Source organism: Diplotaxodon limnothrissa, linkage group LG11 (genome assembly GCF_057381915.1).
Source record: "Diplotaxodon limnothrissa isolate DT_005_m linkage group LG11, D_limnothrissa_male_GT1.1, whole genome shotgun sequence".
Classification (NCBI taxonomy): domain Eukaryota; kingdom Metazoa; phylum Chordata; class Actinopteri; order Cichliformes; family Cichlidae; genus Diplotaxodon; species Diplotaxodon limnothrissa.
Window position 1 is genome coordinate 26083627 of NC_140606.1, and position 17373 is coordinate 26100999.

At 39.6% G+C, this 17373-nt stretch overlaps 2 protein-coding genes across 2 annotated transcripts; both read left to right on the forward strand.

Moving 5' to 3' along the window:
- Positions 1 to 4458: 4458 nt before the first annotated feature.
- Positions 4459 to 9683, forward strand: LOC146622882 (complement C1r subcomponent-like). The gene is made up of 13 exons (XM_085366457.1): positions 4459 to 4584; positions 4945 to 5158; positions 6054 to 6237; positions 6322 to 6462; positions 6789 to 6994; positions 7104 to 7251; positions 7348 to 7466; positions 7566 to 7644; positions 7748 to 7882; positions 8208 to 8282; positions 8382 to 8587; positions 8680 to 8894; positions 9090 to 9683. The coding sequence occupies exons 1-13, from the start codon at positions 4484 to 4486 to the stop codon at positions 9454 to 9456; spliced, it is 2190 nt and encodes a 729-aa protein (XP_085222583.1). The 5' UTR covers positions 4459 to 4483; the 3' UTR covers positions 9457 to 9683.
- A 357-nt stretch (positions 9684 to 10040) lies between these two features.
- Positions 10041 to 14299, forward strand: LOC146622883 (complement C1r subcomponent-like). The gene is made up of 11 exons (XM_085366458.1): positions 10041 to 10150; positions 10508 to 10721; positions 10919 to 11096; positions 11191 to 11331; positions 11477 to 11682; positions 11773 to 11920; positions 12012 to 12130; positions 12343 to 12424; positions 12530 to 12735; positions 13301 to 13515; positions 13711 to 14299. The coding sequence occupies exons 1-11, from the start codon at positions 10062 to 10064 to the stop codon at positions 14075 to 14077; spliced, it is 1965 nt and encodes a 654-aa protein (XP_085222584.1). The 5' UTR covers positions 10041 to 10061; the 3' UTR covers positions 14078 to 14299.
- Positions 14300 to 17373: the final 3074 nt, after the last annotated feature.

The window sequence follows — 17373 nt, forward strand, 5'->3', positions numbered from 1 at the left end:
AATAAATAACACAATCAGAACAGCTTGTTATTTCTACATTGTTTCCTATTAAAGAGAAATGTTTGCAAATCATCTGCAGACAATCTGTGTGTGTGTGCATGTTTTCAATTATTTAATCCCTATTAGTTAAGAGACACACAAAGCTGCATTTTTAAAAACTCTTGTATAATCAGTATATTTTCCCTATAAGTGACAGCAGGCTATGATCTTCTTTTCCTTTCCGGTGCTTCTTTTAGGGGTTGCCACAGCAGATCATCTGCCTCCATATCACCCTGTCTCTATAGTCTATAGCATCTTCTTCTGTCACACAAACCCTCTGCATGTCCTTCTTTCACTACATCCACCTTCCTCTTTTTCTTCCTGCCCGGCAGCTCCATCTTCAGTATCCTTTGTCCAATACATATCCACTACGCCTCCTCTGCACATGTCCAAACCATTGTCCCTCTTTATTTTCAAATCGCTTAACCTGAGCTGTCCTTCCGATGTACTCATTTCTAATGTAGTTAGAACCATAAATTAGAGGATCATCACAGTGCTTTACAGACAAACAAGCTTTCTCACATTAAAAAACTAACACCAGTAGCTCCAGATGTTGCTCTCAGTATTGAATTAATTAACCAATTCGCCTATTTTTTTTTAAACAATTTATTTTTTCAAAATAATTCTTCAGTTATTTGTTATTTTTGTGGCAGAGGTCTGGCTATGATATCTACTGTTATAACATACAGACACACTCTATAAGAAGTGGTGTATTGTTCCGATATTGCATGACAGTGTCTGCATAATAGTGCATGACAACTGAAAACAAGGCCCTCAAACCAACAGCCTGACAGAGCCACACAGGAGAAGTGCACTTATTTTTAGACAGCCACAAACCATCGGCCTAATCCCTGACACTGCAGTGTTTAACATCAGTATGAGAAGCATGTTCTAGAGTCACAGCAGTGCAATCTTCATAAAAGTTGTTCTGATTAATACTGCAGCCAATATGCTCTTTAAAAAAAACTAAACTATAATTAAAAACAACCCTCAGCTCATTACGAAAACAAATCATGGCTCCAGTCTCACTTCCTCATTAGGGGTAGTGATGCTCTACTGCCGCTTAGTGGTGACACATATTACTTACTGTAAATCCATCCATCCAAAACAAAACTGAACTTATTAACTGCCCGTTATATGTTTTTTCCCCATACATTCACCTGTATTTCTTTTCCGAATACAAAAATGATCAATGCATGAATGTGCATACTTTAACACATGATCAAACTGCGAGGCCGTCTCGCCAATCGGATGATTGCAAGACCCAAAGAAACTGAGTTAAATGGTGAGAGAGAGAGATGCTTGTGTTTAAAAAACAAACAGAATTCAGTTGCTTTGCTTTGGCCTTCAACAGCAACAGCCGGAGTTGGCAGCTGTAGACGGTGCACATGGGGTAAGTTTGAATTTTTGGTTATCTCTCACACAGGTTTCTGAGACGTCCTAGATTCAGCCGAGTGGTTTTACTTCCTAAACCGAACTACACTGTGACAGAAAACTTAAGATGATATAAAGGAGAATCAAACATCCAGCTAAACGCCCACAAGTCAAACTAGCCAGCTGCATGTGAGACCACAGACTGTGAGAGTCAGAGCTCATGGAGGCAATACATATACTTTAAAAAACACAGACCTAAAAATAAATAAATACATGATAGATTTGGCCTTATTTCAATGTCCTGCTCATTTTTCTCATAGTGAAGTCTATGAAAGCTTATGTAAATCACAGGAACCAGTTAATATTTAGAAATGACACAAATGAAATTATTGTATGGGGTTGGTTGGCATGCACTGAAAACAATATAGTTACAAAGAATGACGCGATAAATGTAAATAGTGTGAGCATTTAATTCAAGTCAAGTCAAATTTATTTGTATACCACATTAAAAAAAAGCCAGCTGCTGACCAAAGTGCTGAACGGCTGAAACCCCCCCCCCCCCCCACAGTGCAACATCTGCTTTCATCTAAACCTAACCTCCTCTACCACACCAGCTCTCTGCATGTTCTCCTTCAGCTCATCCATGAAGTTTCTCTCTGGTCTTCCTCTTTTCCTCCTGTCTGACATCCTCTGTCCAATACGTCCACCATCCCTTCTCCGCAGATGTCAAAACCAACTCAGCCTGAGCTGGTCCTCAAATTGTTCTTCTCGGTCACTCCCAGTGAAAGTCTTCAAACCTTCAGCTCTGCCTCCTGTCTTTTTGCTACCATCTCCAAACTGTACATCATAACAGCTCTCACTACTAAAAGCCACCTCGACAGTACAAGACTCCGCTATACAGTTACACCTAAAGTATAAAGGTCCCTCTTTCAAGGAATGAGTTCCCATTTTGGACCGAGAAAACAGATGATTTAAAACTGTAAATGACCATCACTGAACAGAGGGGGTGGCTCACATGCTCTCAGTCTTTAGATGCCTTCCCAGACACTTCAACCCCGACTCACATCTTACACCAGGTGACCTCAATAGATCATGTGATAAGGTAGTTCAAGGTGTCACGATGATGTCATCTACACCTCTGACCCATTCCCCTTATTTTAAGGTCATTTGCAAACAGGATTCCATTTAAAAGCACAGGTACACACTGCAGACGTTGCACGCCATATACCTTTATATATTAGAGATATTTGTATTATTGGAGCTACTGAGCAATATTTTGTAATGTCATGTATTATTTAATATAGTACTTTAACTAATTTCTTACTATTTTTACTGTCTTGGACCAACTGGGACCACAGAATTTTCTCTGGGTTTAATAAAATATTCTGATTAGGAGTTTGCCTTGGTTCATGAGATGATGCACATGATTGAAAGTATAGGTCAAGGGTTTAAATATTTGGGAGCTCTACACGCTTTGGTCTTAGAACTGGACAAGCCTCTTGGATGACAGGAGACATTTTTTTCAATTAAAAAAGACAAGAAAGGAACGCCCAGTTGCTCTCTTTTCAAGCACGTAAGTCTCATTATTATCTTGGAAATCTTCCATTTTCCTCACTATGTCATCTGCAAGCATCATACAATCACAGGCCCGGAGACTCTGCTTGACCTCATCTGTCAACCTGTCCAGTGGATCAGAGCTGACCCCTGATATCATCCCACCCCAGTCTGTCACCCATATCACACCCCTCACCACTGCCTTGTTGTCCTCATACATGTCCTGCACCACCCTCACTTTCACCCTCACTCTGCCACACTTCCTCATGCAGAACCACACTTCCTTTCTTTGAACTCTATCTTATGCTTTCTCAAGATAAACAACGACACAGTGCAATTCCTCCTGACCTTTTCTAGACTTCTCCATCAAAACAAAAATAGCATCTGTAGTTCGCTTTCTTGCTCAGTGACCATCACCTGTCAGCCTAGCTTCAAAAACTCTTTCCCATGGGTTTATCCCTTTGTAGTTTGTACTACTACTACTACTACTAATAACAATGAATTATCCTTTGTACTACTTTTTAATAAAAAACATTAAGAAATATTCATTGTTTTCATTAAAATGTGTATTAAATGTATCTGTATTAAAATGTGTTAGCCAGGTAGCATCATTGTAACAGACTTTCTAATTTTGTATCAAATTATAGCTGACTCCTGTCTCTGTCAACTTAAAATAACAGATTTTCTATGCCTCGATCAGTTAAAGTTTTAGGATGCTTTTGCTGGGAGGAGCTAAATTAAATAAAATTGAGAAATATACATGGTTGTTGCGACCAGATAAAAAATGTAAACCTTTCAATAGTAGATTTTTGTTGGTGGCCCCCTCTAGTGGTCTGTAAAATAACAGCGTGGCGGCCCCTACACTCAGATCAGTCCGTTTTGGCAACTAACAAGGTTAAACAAACACAAGAACACAAGACTAAAGAGCGTCAGACTTATGGGAACTAATGCAAAACATTCTAAGGTAAAGCAGAGAGGAACAGGTTGTTTCAGTTCGCCTTCAGAAACTGAAACACTGATGCTATTTTGAGGGCAGAAATAAACCACATGCTGATATAAATAATGACAGGCAACAAACACATCCACATACTTGATGAATCTGATTCCTCATTCTGGAAATCAGTTGCTTCACCTGCTATTTTAACATCCAGACGTTTCGGCATGTCTGCTTGGCCTCAAGTTAAACTCTGAAAACACTTGCTGTGATCAAGGATGCCTAAAAAACTGTTAATGCCGCCCTCTGGTGGTAGGATGAGGATTAAGAGTGGATTAGACAGTGAAATAAATCAAGATCGCTTCATTATTCTAATGTGATAATTGTGCTCAAAAATTGCATGAGTTTATGTTATATTTTTTAGATGTAGAATTTGCAAAGTCTGTCTCGTTCTCTAGTTTAGAACAAAATTTTTCCTGTTTATCTGCAATTTGGAGTTGCTTGATTTTGCCAAGATAAACAATTCCTGGCATTAACGTAGAGAGTTGCTAAACACTGGAAACGACAGACTTTGTGACATTAATGTTTTACTTGAATGTGAGACATTTGCTCTCGCAGCAGCCGACCAGTTCACTCATGGATACGGTTAATTGGAAAATGCGCTGGGTCTCTTGTATCATCTGGTAAGTGGATTAGACATTTTCAAGTTGTCAAATATCTCCTAAAATCCCTTTTTTGGTCATAAATTTCCACTTTTGTGCAGAAATTTTCAAATCATGTAGCTGAAAATAGTGGAGAATTACTTGTGTTTTTATACTGATAATCTGCAAGAATTCACTTTAGATGAACAGTGTTTTATATTTTTATTCATCAGTCAGTATGCCATATATATGCAGTCTTGACAATATTATATTAGTTGCACAGTGGTGTCGATTGTGCCACTGTGTTTGTTCTTCTCTGTTTGTATCAACTTTGGACTGGCAGATCAGATGACTGCAGACTGATAAACAGATCAAACTCTTTCCTTTTTTGTACCTTTCTAGGTTTCTGTATGTCTCAGTGTGTGAGTGCTCACCTCTGCCAGAACCAGAGCCTCAAATGTACGGGAAGGTCCAATCTCCTCTGTACCCTCAGCCTTACCCTCCCAACCTGCAGGAGCAGTGGGACCTCGTTGTCCCTGAGGGCTACCAGATTCGACTCACCTTCACACATTTGGATATTGAAGCTTCTGCGAACTGCTACTACGACTCACTTACAGTCAGACCCATATTTCAATACATATACAGAATTACCCTAAAAATCATAATATTAATAAATAGCTTAAGGTGAAAACCCAAATATGATTCAAGAGTAACGCTTGACAACCTGATTTGAGTTTACCACTTACATATGTTTTCATGTTTCTGTCAAGGTAATTAACAAGGTTATTATAGTTAAAACTAGATGTAAAAGTTTTGAAAAACTTTTGAATAAAATTAAAACTAACTGAAATTATTTTTTAAAGTTGGGAAATTAAAATAAAATATAATTGCAGTCACAAAATTTTATCGACACTTGTCTGATGAGATGTTGCCAAACATGTTTAATGAGACTTTGAATATCTAGAGGACTGTCAGTCAACTGCTTTCAAAAATGCGTGTTTTTATTGTAGTACTTGATTTTCCTAAATCTTGCCTCTGAAATATACATCCATACAATAATACTTAAAAAAGACTAAACTGAAACTATGATAACCCTGGTAATCACCGTGATCATCTTGTTGATTGTGATAATTGTAAGTTAAAAATTTACAACAGTGTATAACCACTGGAGACAACAGCAACAGATAGCTGTAGCTTATCAGCAGATTGTATCGCTGCTGCTATGACAAAAAGTTTTAGAGTCAGTCTTTACTGTGACGTTGCACAGAATTTAAAATGGTAGAGGGACACATAACTGAACAGATTTTTTTCTCTGCATTACTATATCCAGTTTGATGTTGACTTAACTAAACTTAGCATTAGTTCTGGCGGGTCATTGGATTATGTTTGGCCTTTCTGGCACTTTTAACCATCTTAGACATTTAAATGAAGAACCCATGAACTGAACATAAATTTTCATCTTCTGGATTTTGCCTTATTTTCATGTAGGATTTTATTCTTTGATCCTTTAGGTTTTCTACAAAGAGAAGGCCCTCTGGAAATTTTGTGGCAGTGAGAATTCTGCTGATGGGCATCACCCAGGCAACGAGCCCATCTTGTCTCCAGGAAACAGTCTCACCCTCATCTTTCAATCAGACAGCAACAACCCGGAGGCCCACCAGAATCTGGGCTTCTCTGCCCAGTACCATGCAATAGGTAGCTCCTCCACCTCTGTTTCTTGCACTTCCTTCTTTTACTGCTGCGCCAACTCACACTAACGTAATGACTTCTCATTATTAGACATAGATGAATGTTCTGCACCAGAGCCTGGAGATGGCTCAGGGCCACTCTGCTCTCAGATCTGCCTCAACACTCTTGGCTCATATCTCTGCTCCTGTCATCATGGCTATGAACTTCGCTCTGATCAGCGCACCTGTGTGTGTGAGTACCATGAAGATGCTTCCAATGAATGTGCGCTCAGACCATCAAACTGGAGTCTGCTGGGAGAACTTAGCTCCACTTCACAAACACATTCAAACATATAGGATCTCAAGATTACCAAAAGCACTATAAAAAAGAGGAGAGGATGGGGAGTCTGGGTTTAATGTTGGAGGCAGTTGGGTCATCAAACAGCACTAATTATTATCACTTTTTTGATTCTGGACTTAAAACATTGTGTAAGGACTCCCCAAATTATCCTCAAACACTTCAGTCAATTCATTAAGAGGGTAAACTTTCTCAGTTTCTTTCCTCTCTCTCATGCCCAGTATCCTGTGGCGGTGGTATATTTGATGAACCAGAGGGGCATCTGTTCAGTCCGGGATATCCTAATCACCCACCTCATGCTGTGTCCTGTCAGTATGTCATTTCTGTACAAGAGGGCTTCACTATTACTCTAAACTTTACTGACAACTTCCACATTGAGAGCATGGACAGCCCAGAGGGCCCGCAATGTCTCCATCACTGGTTGGAGGTAATGGCGAGCGATTTCAGCACACCTAGATTCATCAAAATCACAGGAAATAAAAATGTCTCTATATGTCATACAATTAATAAACTGTGCACTACTCTCTCCTAAAAAGTTGACTGTCAGAGACGAACAGCCCACAAAGCTATGTGGCAAAACGAGCCCAGGACCGATAGTCACAAACTCAAACATGGTCAAGCTGGAATACCACATTGATGATGAAGGACAGAGCAATGGCTGGAGCCTCGACTACAGCACACACAGTAACATGTCATCAAGCAACTGCAATTCTCCTGTTTGTCCTTCTGGGTTTAAATCTCAGTGTAAAATATATGTTTGATTGTTTTTGCTGTTTCCAGGGGTGAAGTGTCCATCACCTGGAAGTGTAGCTAAAGGCAGGGTCACTCCTAATTTGAGTGAATATCTCTTCAGAGATTACATCTATGTACGCTGCGATCAAGGATACAAGCTGATGATGGTTAGTTGAAATTGTGTTTTTTAACAGTGAAAAACAAAATAATTGTTTCCTGGTTACTGTGTATAATGTAAAACATGGTTTTTATACCCTTCTTTAAAGAATGGTCGGGAGATGGAGAGTTTCTCTTCCATTTGCCAAAGCAATGGGCAGTGGCACCTTCCTCTGCCAGAATGCCACAGTAGGTCGTCTCTAAGCATATATACACAAAGTCTTCTCCATCCATACTAGTGTTCACAGACAAAGTGCATTTTGTTGTATTTTCTTGTTTTGTTCCTCTGCAGTAATTGATTGCGGAGAACCTGACCCCTTGCTGAACGGAGGCGTGGCCTTCCTTTCTGGGTTTCAGAATCAGTATCTTTCTGTTATTCAGTATCACTGCAATGAACCATTTTACTCTCTCCTTGGGGATGCAAACGGTGAGATGTTAATAGTGCAATTTGTTTTGGATTCCTACTGTTCATTACTTTCCTTTTGCACAGTTCTGAAACTTTACTATTAGCAGGCTCCATTAACTATAATGTGCGATTCTCATTCAGTCAAACCATCATGGCATACTGATATGATGATACATGATATATACTACCATGATTCAAAACTTAAATAAGATTTAAATGCTAACATGATTTAACTGAAAATATATACCCTTTACATTTCTTCCACAAGGGGGAGAACTGAAACTCTTGAGGATCAGCAAAAAAAAAAAAATGTAAAAGTCACATTGTTTCTTCTTCTGCTCCTCAGTTAACTTCACATGTGATGCAGACAGGAAATGGAGATCAACCCATGAAGTTATTGACAGTCCACTTTGTTTACCAGGTATACATTTCCATCCTGCAAAACTTGATGAAGATCAAATGGTTAATTTAATGGGAAATTGATGTGTGAGATTTATATGTAAGTTTGTATCCAATTCAGTTTGTGGTCAGCCAACAAATCACATCAATGTGTATCAGAGGATCTTTGGAGGCCAGGATGCTCCAGATAATACAATCCCCTGGCAAGTGCTACTGAGTGTAAGTGGAAACAGGGGAGGAGGCATGGTGATTGGAGACCGGTGGATTATGACAGCAGCTCATAATGTAGTAAATAAGGGAGTGATGGTAGCAAATGAAACTCTACGGGTAAGTAGTTGACTGTGAGGATTACTTTGTATGATCTCTGTCTGATTGGGATTCCCTTGGTAAATCTTTCCTTTTATGATATTGACTTGCAGATTTTCATGGGACTTAATGAGGTAAAAGCCCTCGAGAAATCTCCTCTGTTTGCTGCCTCAATCCATGTTCACCCTGAGTACAACAACCCCAACTATGTAGACTACAACAATGACATTGCCCTGATCAAACTGGAAGACACACTCACATTCGACTCATCTGTAATGCCAGTGTGTTTGCCAGAACCAGGAGCCACATATGATACTGGTGTGATGGGGTAAACAAACTATTATTGTGTCATAATGATTTTGCGGTCTCTTTAATGTCATCTACACTGTATAAAATTTGATGTTACTTTTAAGTGCTCTCATTGTTTGTTAACCACTTTATTTTGACAAGCTATTATCTTTAAGGTTCTGGATTAGTAAGAATTTTACTGAGCCCACAATGAATGTGTTTTGTATTCTTTCAGGCTGGTGTCTGGCTTTGGTGTTACAAACGAGAATAATCGTCGCATTCTAACAAATCAACTGAAGTATGTTTATCTCCCAGTGGTGGACCAGCAGACATGCAGGGATTCAGTCACTTCGGCAAGGAGAAGACGTAACAACATACCAGACTTAACAAATAACATGTTTTGTGCTGGACTCCCTGAAGGTGGGAAGGACTCTTGCCAGGGTGACTCTGGGGGCCCCTTCACTCTGACTAAAGATGGGCGACACTGGGCTGCTGGGATTGTCAGCTGGGGGGTTGAGTGTGGAGGAAAGGGCACATATGGAGTCTATACCAGAGTCGCTAATTACCTGAACTGGATCAAGAAGACCATGCAGGAGAACTAAAGTTACAGTAATTCAGTACAACACGGTGTAAATACACGATGAGAAAAAAAATTGCATAATAAACTAAATTTTCTCTCTGCTGTGGAGTTTGATTTGAGAATTTTTAATCTATATTTCATTAAAAAACTCTATAAATTCAGTTATTGATTTACTGTCTGTAAGTCAATGCATTATCTTTAAATCCCTGCAAAGCCTGTCTTTTACTACGTTTGAATAAAGATAGTTAATGCAGATCTGCATGTGTTTTATTCTTGTGTCTAAGATTAATCAAATCCTCCCACTTTAAAAACAATAACCACATCATCAGTCATTTCATCCCACTCTAACATTACTAAGCAATACTTTTATATGCAAAGAAGGCCCGCTCTCTTTCCACGTGCTTTTCCTTCGGCTCATTCTCTACAGGTTTGTACTTGATACGAACTTAAATTCTTTTGGTTTTTATGTACAACCATGTTCGAGGCATTATTGGCATTTTTTCTCCCGTACAAATCATGTTTCTACTTGTTTTTGCCAAAACAAACAAAGATAAAAAAGCTTGAAGACAAAAAGTCCAGTTCAAATTCCAGTGCTAAATACAGCTAATCATCTTCTGTGTGACAGTCATGGTTCATTCCAGTCTGAGACATCTCTTCTGGAAGTACAATCGACACCAGAGCTTTACAAACATGGGCTGGACCCACTGCATCATTTGGTGAGTGTGATGAAGATTTTTTTAATTTGTTCGTTGTATTAAAGAATCTTTTATTTCGGTGAATTTCTCATTAAGCTCATGGAGCCTATCAGTATTGCAGAGCTTTTTGTTATATGATGTTTTTTTTAATCATTATGCTTCATCTACAACCAATGTTCTAGACATATAGCTGTTAAAGTTGAAGACGTTGAACAAATTGTTAGTAATGTAGAAGAAATCAGCTTGGTGATTGAAGAAAGTTGATGTTAAAATTAAAGTGAAAATCAGCGGTTGTGTCACTTTATTTGCTCTTGTTCTGTTTGCATCAACTTTGGACGACTGACTCAGCTCCAGCTCTCTGTTTATTTGCTTTTCCAGGTTTCTGTGGTTTTCAGTGAGCGAGTGCCAGCAGCTGTCCACCACTGAGCCTGAAATGCACGGACAAATCCAGTCTCCCCAATATCCGCGACCTTATCCTCCCCACCTGCAAAAGCAATGGGACCTCTGGGTTCCCAGGGGTTACCAGATCCAGCTGTCTTTAACACATCTGGATATTAAAGTTTCTGCAGACTGCAGTCAAGACTCTCTCACAGTCAGAGCTTTGATTAGATCTGAATTTAAAAAATATTTCAAACAAGATACAAAACTTTTTATATTGCAGTTTTCAATTTTAGTGTATTCATTCATTCAGTTTGATTGGAAGTTAATTTGAATTAAGACGTTGGTTTAGAATTTTGTTTTTTTTTACAAAAGCAGTTTGTTAACATGAGTTTTGACTTAATTTTCCAGTTTTTCTACGATGAAAAGGTTTTGGGAAAGTTTTGTGGCCAGGGAAACTCTACTGATCACCATGGTGACGAGACGATCCTTTCTCCAGGCAACAAACTGACTCTCGTATTCCAAACAAGTGACTCTACACCAGAGCATCAACAACATACTGGTTTTTCTGCCACGTATAAGGCAATAGGTACAGTTTTCCTGAAATTTTCCAACTCCCATTAATGTACTATTTCATTAACAGCTTCAGGAAAAGTTTAACACAGTAAATATTCTTTAAATAGACATAGACGAGTGTTCCAAAACAGACCCAGGACTGGATTCAGGTCCGCTTTGCTCTCAAATCTGTATCAACACTGCTGGGTCCTACCACTGCTCCTGCCACAGTGGTTACAAGCTTCATTTAGACCAGCGCACATGTCTGTGTAAGTGTCGAATACAAGAAATTAGGCCTTTTTGTACATTAATACTTGTCATATGAAGCTCAGTCGCTAGAATATGGTTGAGGTGGTATGCTGATTACTGATTCTCTTACTGTTATTATTATACTGACCTTTGGTTCTTGCCCAGTGTCCTGTGGTGGGTGTGTTTTTGACAAGCATGAAGGACATCTGTCCAGTCCAGGGTATCCTAAACCCTCACCCCCTTTTCTCTCCTGCAAGTACATCATCTCTGTGGAGCCCAGATTCATCGTGACGCTCAACTTCAGAGACAATTTTCACATTGATAATAAAGATAATCAACATGGTTCAAGCTGCCAAGGTCACTTTTTACAGGTAACGACTCGCGGTACCCACAGGGATTAAAAGTTACAAACCATGCTCCTCTGGTCTGTATGTAGCCTTCCACTATCTCTCCCCTCATAGGTGACCATTCCAGGCAGATTAGCTATGAAATTTTGTGGAACAAAGAGTCCTGGTCTGATAGTTACAAACTCAAGTACAGTCAGGCTGGACTACCACACTGAGGAGGAAGGTCTGAGCAACGGCTGGAGCCTGCAATATAGCACACATGGTGAGGAGGAGAGGTGGCATTTCCACGTTAGCAGTTTAAAACTATTTTTCTCATGCTGTTCATTCATGTTTGGTTGCTGCGTTCTTTACAGAGGTGAAATGTCCACACCCAGGGAGTGTGACAAAAGGCAGGATCACTCCTGATTTAAATGAATACTTTAGTGGAGACTCGATCCATGTCACTTGTGACCAAGAATACAAGTTGATGATGGTAATATGACATTTCATTGTTTACTACAGTGTGCATCAGTGAACTTTATTAACAGCCTCTTTTCCCTCACAGGATATTTATAGAGTTTTTTTTGCTATCTCCATGTGTCTGTGTTTGAGCAACAGAAGCAGATCTTTCTTCATTTTTCTTTAGGTTTTTTCTTTGGTGAATTTGTCAATTAGAAAATGTGTGTAACAGTCATATATTTTCAGGGACAACAAGAGATTAAGACATTCTCAGCCATGTGTCAAAGCGACGGGCAGTGGCAACTCCCTCTCCCAACCTGCATAGCAGGTACTGATGTGCTGTCAAAATAAAATACTCTAATAACAAATTTAGGACTTCAAAATGAAAGCATGAAGCCTTTGCTTACACCTGAGTTCTGTTCATCTTATCCAGTTTGTGGTCAGCCAACAAATCACATCAATGTGTATCAGAGGATCTTTGGAGGCCAGGATGCTCCAGATAATACAATCCCCTGGCAAGTGCTACTGAGTGTAAGTGGAAACAGGGCAGGAGGCATGGTGATTGGAGACCGGTGGATTATGACAGCAGCTCATAATGTAGTAAATAGGGGAGTGGTGGTATCAAATGAAACTCTACGGGTAAGTAGTTGACTGTGAGGATTACTTTGCATGATCTTTGTCTGATTGGGATTCCCTTGGTAAGTCTTTCCTTTTATGATATTTGTTACGGTTCGGCGTTGGTAGTGTATTGTTTTAGGCGTTTTGGTTTGGCGTGACTGTTATGTGTTTCCTGTTTTACTTTGAAAGTCTGTGTTATCTTAGTGTGTTCAGTTTACGTTTCCTTGTCTCGTCAGGTCTAATTTGCCCCAGCTGTGTTTCCCTCCTGTGATCCATTCCCTAATTGCTCCTTCTATGTATTTAAGCCCTGTGTTTCTATATGTCATGGTCGCGATCTCCCCCCCCGTTGTAAATAGTTTGGCGCCTTGTGTTGTGATGTAAATAAATATCATATTTTGCTTTAAAGAAAATAGTGGTCGATACTTTCGTTTTGGGATTATTTTTGTGGAAGCCCGTATTAGTTTTTTTTTATGAGTTCGCCCTCCTTAAGAGCAGTGAGCTTGGGGGCCCTTTTTTCCCTTTTTTTCTATTTTTCCTGAGTTGCACGCCGGTTGCCTAGGCCGGGGTGTAACATATTGACTTGCAGATTTTCATGGGACTTAATGAGGTAAAAGCCCTCGAGAAATCTCCTCTGTTTGCTGCCTCAATCCATGTTCACCCTGAGTACAACAACCCCAACTATGTAGACTACAACAATGACATTGCCCTGATCAAACTGGAAGACACACTCACATTCAACTCATCTGTAATGCCAGTGTGTTTGCCAGAACTGGGAGCCACATATGATACTGGTGTGATGGGGTAAACAAACTATTATTGTGTCATAATGATTTTGAAGTCTCTTTAATGTCATCTACACTGTATAAAATTTGATGTTACTTTTAAGTGCTCTCATTGTTTGTTAACCACTTTATTTTGACAAGCTATTATCTTTAAGGTTCTGGATTAGTAAGAATTTTACTGAGCCCACAATGAATGTGTTTTGTATTCTTTCAGGCTGGTGTCTGGCTTTGGTGTTACAAACGAGAATAATCGTCGCATTCTAACAAATCAACTGAAGTATGTTTATCTCCCAGTGGTGGACCAGCAGACATGCAGGGATTCAGTCAGTTTAGGAAGGAGAAGACGTAACAACATACCAGACTTAACAAATAACATGTTTTGTGCTGGACTCCCTGAAGGTGGGAAGGACTCTTGCCAGGGTGACGCTGGGGGCCCCTTCACTCTGACTAAAGATGGGCGACACTGGGCTGCTGGGATTGTCAGCTGGGGGGTTGAGTGTGGAAGAAAGGGCACATATGGAGTCTATACCAGAGTCGCTAATTACCTGAACTGGATCCAGAAGACCATGCAGGAGAACTAAAGTTACAGTAATTCAGTACAACACGGTGTAAATACACGATGAGGCAAAACATTTGGACAATAAATATTATACTATTTTCGCTCTGCTGTGGAGTTTGATTTGAGAATTTTTAATCTATATTTCACTAAAAGCTCAGTTTTTGATTTTCCGCTTTCTGGAAACAACCACAAAATACTGTCTGAAAGTCGGTGCATAGTCTTTAAATCCCTGTAACGCCTGTCTTTTACTACGTTTGAATAAAGATAGTTAATGCAGATCTGCATGTGTTTTTTTCTTGTGTCAAAGATTAATCAAATCCTCCCACTTTGAAAATGATAAACACATCATCAGTCATTTCATCCCGCTCTAACAAAGAAGGCCCGCTCTCTTTCCATGTGCTTTTCCTTCGGCTCATTCTCTACAGGTTTGTACTTGATACGAACTTAAATTCTTTCGGCTTTTATGTGCAACCATGTTCGAGGCATTATTGGCATTTTTTCTCCCATACAAATCATGTTTCTACTTGTTTTTACCAAAGCAAACAAAGAAAAAAAGAAGAAGCTTGAAGACGGGCGATCGTGGCTCAAGAGTTGGGCGTTCGCCTTGTAATCGGAAGGTTGCCGGTTCGAGCCCCGGCTTGGACAGTCTTGGTCGTTGTGTCCTTGGGCAAGACACTTCACCCGTTGCCTACTGGTGGTGGTCAGAGGGCCCGGTGGCGCCAGTGTCCGGCAGCCTCGCCTCTGTCAGTGCGCCCCAGGGTGGCTGTGGCTACAATGTAGCTTGCCATCACCAGTGTGTGAATGTGTGTGTGAATGGGTGGATGACTGGATATGTAAAGTGCTTTGGGGTCCTTAGGGACTAGTAAAGCGCTATATAAATACAGGCCATTTACCATTTACCACAAAAAGTCCAGTTCAAATTCCAGTGCTAAATATAGCTAATCATCTTCTGTGTGACAGTCATGGTTCATTCCAGTCTGAGACATCTCTTCTGGAAGTTCAATCAATGCCAGAGCTTTACAGACATGGGCTGTTTTTCTTTTTCTTTTGTGAATTTCCAATTTAGCTCACAAAGCCTATCAAGATTTTAGAGCTTTTTGTTATATGGTGTTTTTTTTAATCATTATGCTCCGTCTACAACCAATGTTCTAGACATGAAGCTGTTAAAATTGAACAAGGCGAGCAAATTGTTAGTAATATAGAAGAAACCAGTTTGGTGTTAGAAGAAAGTTGATGTTAAAATTAAAATAAAAATCAGCGATTGCATCACTTTATTTGCTCTTGTTCTGTTTGCATCAACCTTGGACGACTGACTCAGCTCCAGCGCTCTGATTTTTTCACTTTTCCAGGTGTCTGTGGTTTTCAGTGAGCGAGTGCCGGCAGCTCTCCAACACTGAGCCTGTCATGCACGGACAAATCCAGTCTCCCCAATATTCTCAACCTTATCCTCTCATCCTGCAAAAGCAATGGGACCTCTGTATCTACTGGTTTCAGATTTTTATGTAACTTAATGATATCAGAACATTTCAGCGCTCTCTTCAGTAAGCAGCTCAGTCTATTTTCACCCTGAGTACAACTACTCCAGCAGTACAGACTACAGCAATGGTACTGACTTGATCAGAGTGCAAAAGTAGATCTCATAATCTCATGTGTAATGCCCATATGTTTGCCAGAGGAGGGTGCTACACACATAACTGAAATAAGAGGCAAATAAATACATTAGATTTTTTAAAAGTATCATATTTATCTAAAAGGAGTAAACATTTTCCTCATAAATTTTTGAATTTGTTCTTCTCCCCTAAGTAACAACATGTATAAATTTCACTAATTTTGTGGAAAAGATTTACAGGAAGTCACTGCTGTATTTTTGTTTTCACGCTGGTTTCGGGCTTTGGTCTTTCAATAATGAGCATGTGTATTTCCACAAGGAGACACATGAAATACCAGAATTAACAAATAACATGTTTTGTGCTGAACTCCCTGAAGGTGGGAAGGACTCGTGCCAGGGTGACAGAGACACTGGGCTGCTGGGATTGTCAGCTGGTGGGTTGAGTGCATACCAGGTAACAATCTGTTGTTAGCATAAAGGCATTTAATCACACATTTAAGTCTTCAGTCTGTTGTCAGACAGCAAAATCCCTTAAGTGTAAGAGTATATCATGAGTATAAATGGAGCCAGGAGAGCAAGCATAGTTGCAAGACCAGTTAATTATGACTTCAAATAGTTATGTTGTAACGGGCAACCTGTATCAAATTTAACAGGTTCAATTGCATGTGTTATTTGATATTTGCTTATTGAATACTTCCCCCCCTTCCTCTTATGGTGTTGATTTGCAGATTTTCATGTGATCTAATAATATCAGAACCCACCAGGTCTCCCCTATGTTTCTGGTCACACTACAACAATGCCATCACCTTGATCAAACCTCTACACTTGATCATATTCACCTCATTCATTATGATTATGTCCATATGCTTGCCAGCAGAAGATGCTGATTCTTGTGAACACATTCGCCAATTTATGCTTTTCTCCACTCGAGTGCCAACCTATAGATCTCACTCGGCTTCAACATGAAATACTTGTAGATGTTTTGAATTTTCCATAAGTCTCAGTTATACAGTGGGATGCAAAAGTTTGGGCAACCTTGTTAATAGTCGTTATTTTCCTGTATAAATCGTTGGTTGTTACAATAAAAAATGTCAGTTAAATATATCATATAGGAGACACACACCGTGATATTTGAGAAGTGAAATGAAGTTTATTGGATTTACAGAAAGTGTGCAATAATTGTTTAAACAAAATCAGGCAGGTGCATAAATTTGAGCACCACAAAAAAAGAAATGAAATCAATATGAAGTAGATCTGCCTTTTGAAGAAATTACAGCCTCTAAACGCTTCCTGTAGGTTCCAATGAGAGTCTGGATTGTGGTTGAAGGTATTTTGGACCATTCCTCTTTACAAAACATCTCTAGTTCATTCAGGTTTGATGGCTTCCGAGCATGGACAGCGCTCTTTAACACACACCACAGATTTTCAATAATATTCAGGTCTGGGCTGAGATGGCCGTTCCAGAACGTTGTACTTTTTTCTCCGCATGAATGCCTTAGTGGATTTTGAGCAGTGTTTTGGGTCGTTGTCTTGATGACCACATATTTTACATATTTTACGGTTGCAGGTGTTTTTCTTGGAATGCTGTGTTCTTTTTCCTCCATGCATAACACCCCTTCTTATGTCCAAATAACTCAATTTTAGTTTCATCAGTCCACAGCACCTTATTCCAGAATGAAGCTGGCTTGTCCAAATGTGCTTTAGCAAAC